At 54.0% G+C, this 6,126-nt stretch overlaps 1 protein-coding gene across 1 annotated transcript in view; it reads right to left on the reverse strand.

The window, feature by feature from the left end:
• The window catches only part of Snrnp200 (small nuclear ribonucleoprotein U5 subunit 200), a 31,261-nt gene that overhangs the window by 8,719 nt on the left and 16,416 nt on the right, over positions 1-6,126 (reverse strand). Inside the window, exons 19-30 of the mRNA XM_004633161.2 lie at positions 5,619-5,750; positions 5,264-5,452; positions 4,776-4,973; positions 4,295-4,447; positions 4,109-4,189; positions 3,724-3,807; positions 3,162-3,268; positions 2,751-2,869; positions 2,314-2,468; positions 2,039-2,228; positions 1,684-1,857; positions 503-663 (exon numbers count right to left, since the gene is read on the reverse strand). Of these exons, the coding sequence (XP_004633218.1) occupies positions 503-663; positions 1,684-1,857; positions 2,039-2,228; positions 2,314-2,468; positions 2,751-2,869; positions 3,162-3,268; positions 3,724-3,807; positions 4,109-4,189; positions 4,295-4,447; positions 4,776-4,973; positions 5,264-5,452; positions 5,619-5,750 (1,743 nt within the window). The remainder of the gene's footprint in view (positions 1-502; positions 664-1,683; positions 1,858-2,038; positions 2,229-2,313; positions 2,469-2,750; positions 2,870-3,161; positions 3,269-3,723; positions 3,808-4,108; positions 4,190-4,294; positions 4,448-4,775; positions 4,974-5,263; positions 5,453-5,618; positions 5,751-6,126) is intronic.

The raw sequence follows: 6,126 nt of genomic DNA on the forward strand, positions 1-6,126 counted from the left end.
GGAGGGGGGGCAGGCGCCTAAGGACCAAGGCATGCCGCGTGTCCTTCCCTTGCAATGAGGGAAACCCAGAAGCCAGAGTTGTTCTGCCGGTGTAAGCTTTTGAGACAGAGTTTCTGTATTGCAGGCTGGTGTTCCATGTCTGGGCTCAAGTGATCGTCCCACCTCAGCCTCCCAAGGAGCTAAGACCATGAATGCCCCTCACCATGTCCAGCTTATGTCACTTTCTAAATCTGTAACAGCCTTCTAATGAAGGGAAAGTTTCTCTTCAGCAAATACTGTGAAAATGTCAGGGTTGAGAAAGCAATCTGGCTGAGTGCGGAGATGCACGCCTATAATCCCAGCAGCTGAGAGCCTGAAGCAGGAGGATTACCACTGTTTGGGACCAGCCTGGGCTATACAGTGAGGCCCTGTCTCAAAACAACAGCAACAAAAACCCTTAATTTGGAATCCCCATTGAAACAGCCTCCTAGGAAAACAAGGGCCCAGAACTCGTCACACTCACCTGCTCTGCCAGGGCCTCCATGGGGGTGATGTAGACACAGCGCCCCTCTGAGTTCTGCAGCAGCATGCGCAGGATGGCGAACTCGGCGCATATGGTCTTTCCACTGCCCGTGGGGGCACCCACGAACACATTGTCATCACTATTGTACACCGTGTTGAACACTAGAAACCAAGAGGAACAGTGTGAAGCCAGGGAGACTGGCTGGGAGGCAGCTGCAAAGGACGGCCGGGGGCAGAGCCAGGCACCATGTGGTACACAGTGGGGCAGGGGTCTGCGAGAGTGCAGCCTACTGAGCTGCGCAGCTCACTTTCTGCTCCCACAAACAGGGAAAGGGAGGGCTGGGCGAGCACGGGGCCCAGAGGTTGGTGGGGCAACACTAGCCAAGAGCAGGGAGCAGGCTGCAGAACAGGATGCCCTTGTCCAGTGCTGCAGCACCCGGCTGTGTTCCTAGAAATAGTGACAGCCCAAGCCCTGACATCAAAACTGTTAGAAGTCTAAGTTCTGCCGCTGATGAGCTGATCAGCTGGGTTTCTCTCTATGCCCAAATCTCTAGTATAAAGCGGAACACTATCTGGGCATAAGCCTGTAACCACAGCCCCGGGGCAAGTTGAGGCAGGAGGACCACAAGTTTAAGCCAGCCTGGGCAACCTATCAAGACTGTTTCCAACTGAATGAATGAGTCTGCACATATAATTCAGTGCAAAAGCCCTAGGTTCATCCCCAGAACTGCAAAGGAGGGGAGGGCACTACTGTAATATCCCAAAAGCAACCCATCAAAAGACTGGCAGGAGGAACAAGGAGGAATCCCCCTAGAGCTGCACTCGGCCAAGTACCCAGAGCAAAGTTCCTGCTCTGCCAGCACACAGTTTACAACGACAACAGGGAGAGGCCTCCACCAACAGCACGCACTCCAGTGTAATCCCGGTGGCACCTGAAGCCTTAGAAAGGGCCACACATCCCAAGGGCCTTGTTCTTCTGAGAAAGCACCACAGGGAGGGCTTCAGGGTAGCCAACAAACCTAATGGGAGGCAGTGACTTCTGAGAGAAAAACATCCTGGGACCAGTGGCCAGGCTGATGAGCTCCAGGCCCAAGAGTGCCCAAGCAATCCTTCCCTGCCTGCTGAGGACATTTCCTGTCTCCAAGTGACCTGGAAAGACCCCCAAGGGAACCAAGCACCCACCTTGAGTCTGGATGGGATTGAAGAAAGGAAATTTATCTTGATAAAGGCTCTCAAAGGCACTGTTCCTCAGCGCAGACACAGGCAGGGGCTGCAGGTCCAGCAGCTCAGTGGGAGGCGGGTACTTTTCCGGGAGGATCAGGTGGCGGAAGGAGACAGGCAGCTGTGTCTCACAAGCTGCCAGGAAACAAATGAGAGTAGGAAGCACTCCTCCATCAAGTGCCATGGTGAACACTGGAAACCCAGCCAGACAGCACCCACAGCCCCACAACTACAAAGGCACATGTGCGACAGGCGCAGGAAGCCCTCCAATGTCTGCAGTAGCCTGCTCCAGGGGACCCTGAGAAGAGACACTCACAGAGCCAGCGGTCAGACACCACCCGGATGAAGTACTGAGGGGGCAGCGGCTCAAAGACAGGCACGAAGAACGTAATGAGATGCTCGTCCTGGGCGTACTTGGCCTTGAGCAGGAAGTACTCATGGTGCAGGATCACCTCGCTGTCCACGTCCTCCACCAGGATCCAGAAGGCCTCTGAGGAACCATGCACCTGTAACCAAGTGCAAGGACAGCAGCGTGAGCCAGCGTGGCCCTCAGCACCCCCGCCCAGCACCCATGGCCCAGCACAGCCAGACCTTTTCATCCCACTGGAAATCCGGCGTGATGGTCAGCTCCACCTTCAGGGTGGAGCGCGTGATGGGCTGCAGGTGCACTGAAAGCTCCAGCTTGGGGAACAGGTGCACGTACTTGTGGATGGTCTTCCCCATCTTCGGCATCCGGATGAGCTCCCCTAGGAGGAAGCCAGAGGGCGTTCGGACTACGCCCAGAAGGCCAGCACAGCTGCGACAGGGCCTGAGACATCATGGGAGAGGAGCAGAATCCACACCCCAGGCAGGTCCTTCCTGTAGTCCCAGTGGAGCCCAAGGACTCAGGTTCTGAGGCCACAGTGAGCCTGTACTTTAGTGGGACATGTGAGGTGACACAGGCTGCTGGCACCAAAGTCTAGGACGCAGAGAGCCCAAAGGCTGAGACTGGCACTTAGGCTGTCAGGCCAGGAGAGCTTCACACACACCTATCTCATTGTGATTCAGGTCATACAGACGCTCAAAGGGGAAGTTTTTCTTCTCAATCTTCTTCACTACCTCTTCAGGGAGTTTGCGGAACTGGCGCAGAGGACACATGGATTGCCACCTATCAGGAGACATTACTGTGGGTCCTTTTGTAGCACTGTAATGAACTGCCTTCCCACACAAGACAAGGTCATGAAAGGAAGCACTGGAAGCGACGCTGGCAGTGAGGCCAGAGAAACCCTCCCCCAACTCCCAGCACCACGCAGGGCCCTTCCCAGCTGTCACCCGGGTTTGCATCACACTTCAGGCAGCAGCACTGGAGGACAGATGCACCAGGAGGCTTTCCCATCACACCCACAGTACAGGGACCCCAATTCCCAGTGACAAGGCCCGCTCACTGGGCCCTTCCGTACATGCGCTTGTCGATCATCTTGCAGAGGTTCAGGGTCTTATCTGTGAGTTGCGCCCAACCTCGGTTTAGGACAATTTCAAAGATCGCACGCATTAACCGACCAGCTGACTGGGGAAAGAATAAGTGTGTGCTGTGAGGTCTCCACCTCCAGGCCTGTCTCCACTCAGTCTAACCAGTGCAAACTGATGCAGCCACCCTTCCCAACACAAGGACAAAGTCCCTGTTGCCACCAGTCCTAGCTCCCACCCCTACAGGTGGAACCAAAGAGAAGCTAATAAAACCCGCTGCTATCACTGGGTTTGTGCACCCTGCAAGCTGAGTGGGAAGGTACTTCTCCAGTCCAGCGAATCCCCAGTCTTGGAGGGCCTACAGCGACCCCAGCACCCCTACAGTCTGTCATTCCCAAGTGCTCAGAAGCACTGCAGCACAGCGGCTAAAGTGCATGGGCACAAGGTACCGGGTACCAGACAGCCACGGTCACCAGCCATTAGCGTCAGGGCTCCTTTCTCCAGGACACACACAGGCACTAGAGCTATACCCAGCCTGGCTCAGCCGTCCCTCACCTGTGTCACGTACACCATGTCAGCCATCAGTGCAAAGCCCTCCAGTTTCAGCTGGGAGATAAAGGCTTGGAGGAGCACATTGATCTGGAATCAGAAGCACAGTCAGCCCGAAGGAGGCCCACAGACACCCTTACCACTGAGATCTTCCACAGTTCTTTACAAAAATTACTCCATGTATGAAAGCAAGTGAGAAGGGGATAAAGTGGAGCTGGGAATGAGCTTCAGCTCAGTGGTAGGGCATAAAGTCCTGAGCATGCTAGGTTCTGTTCAGTCCCTAGCAAACTGCCCCAGAGTGGTAGAACACGGATTACCATGCAAGAACCCAGAATTGAGGTTCCCCTTTCAGATGATCATAAAAACTCCTGCATGAAGAGAAGGGGCTCACCTTGGCGCTGGGCTCCTCAATGCTCTCCTTCACGGGGATGGGCACCCGCTCCAGCAACTTCTGCAATTCCAGCTTCTCCTCCTGCCACAAGGGGAGACAGGTCAGGAAGAGCCACATGGCCAAGGAAAGACGCCACCCTGTAGCCTGGCAGTGGGTAACAACCCCTTGTAAGCCGTTCAGGTGTACCTCTCTCACAGTGATGTTCTTGAATTCTGAGGACAATGAGAAAACTCGGAAAAGCTCAATCTCACTGAGGGTAGGCTTCAGCAGCTGGTTGTAGGTTTGCACTGTGTCATTGGTGATGTAGTAGTGGCTGGCAATACGGCCCAACTCTGTCACCTAGAGAAGGCAGGCTCCATGTAACACTGGCCCTACTGAGCTCCAACCTCTAACCACACGGTTACCATCCTAATAGGACAAGCGCCTGCACAGTACACATCAAGAAAGATGCCATGATGAACAGACCAACAGATATTTGATGACCACAAAGAGACACCTGTATAACCCACCTCAACCCATGTTACAAAGACGGAAAAGCAGTTCAGAGGCTGACAGGGACCAGGACAATCTGAGCAGCAGGTGCTAAGGCAGGCAGCACGTCATCAAGGCTGCATAGCAGCCTGCAATGTTTCACCAGGTCATCATGCAAAGCCCTCATGCCACCTACCTGGAAGTTGCCTGTCTTCTTATCGTACTTGACCAGATTATTTTTGTCCAGCATCAAAGCGGCAGTGTGGACCAGATCTAGTCGGCGCTGGTCCAGCAAGGGATCTCCCTTGAGGTCATCATGAGAGATGCCATAGAGGGTCGGGGATCGGAGCATCCGGATGTATAGGTAGGCATAGCCCAGCCAGTTCACCGCATCCTAAGAGAGACATCTCATGGTTCTTGGTGTGGGAAAGTTACCAATGTCTGAGGCAAAGCTCCCACTGAGGGCTTAGAAATTATTCCCACCTACAGGGGTTATACATCACACCATCTTCTGCTTGTTTTTCCTATTTCATGAATAAAATAATTTTTCCAAAGACCTGGGAAACGAGTGGAGGGCCCTGATACTGCTGACCAATGGCACAACAGGAACCATGCACCCCTGCAACCTCGGTCCCTCACGGCACCAGGGAAGGCTGAATTTGCCAGTGCAGAGCCCTCTTCTACCTTTGCGTTCTGGACGTTGCCTAGCACGATCTCTGCGTTGAGCATGTCCGGCAGTTTTGACACCATCTGGCTCTCAATAGGCAGCTGCTGGTTGAGGAGGGACAGGTAGTACTGCAGCTCCCCGTGAGATGTGATGAGTATGCCCTCACCCTTGGTATCGTACTGTGGCCGACCAGCACGGCCCAGCATCTAAATCAGAGACAGCAATGAAGAAGGCTGTAGTCAGAGAGCGTCCAGGTTTTGATTCTGGGCTTCTAAAACAAAAGACTCAGCCTTTAACTGGGGGTCTTCCAGCCTCCTTACCCAGTAAGCACAGGTTACCCACACACTGGGAATAAACTAAAACGCTTGGTACCTGCAGGATATCCAGCGCTCCCAGCTCTGTCCAGCGCCCCTTCTCTGGACTATACACTTGGGTGCCTTTGATGATGACTGTATGGGCGGGAAGGTTCACCCCCCAGGCCAGAGTTGCTGTGGAAACTAAAACCTATGGAGGCAAAGCAGGGTACTGAGGAACACAGACATCACCAGCACAGGGTGAACACTGGATCCTCCTCAGAGCTTCTAGTGGAACAGGACTGGAGGATACGTGTGTATGTTCCAGTACTTGTCAATGTGACACCAGGAGGAAGAGGAAAGAGTTCCCTGAGCTCCTCATCTATTCAAGAATTTGCATCCTGATATTCCAGAGATACTTAAGCATTAGAAGTACAGATTGGGGCTGGAGAGATGGCTCAGTGGTCTAAAGCACCTACTTAGAACAAGCTTAGCAAAGCATCAGGGACCGCGGTTCGATCCCCCAGCGCCACATGCCAGCCAGCCCCGCCCCCTGGTGGGCTGAGCTGGCCACACACACACACACC

This window comes from Octodon degus, unplaced genomic scaffold (assembly GCF_000260255.1).
Source record: "Octodon degus isolate 3935 unplaced genomic scaffold, OctDeg1.0 scaffold00052, whole genome shotgun sequence".
Lineage (NCBI taxonomy): Eukaryota > Metazoa > Chordata > Mammalia > Rodentia > Octodontidae > Octodon > Octodon degus.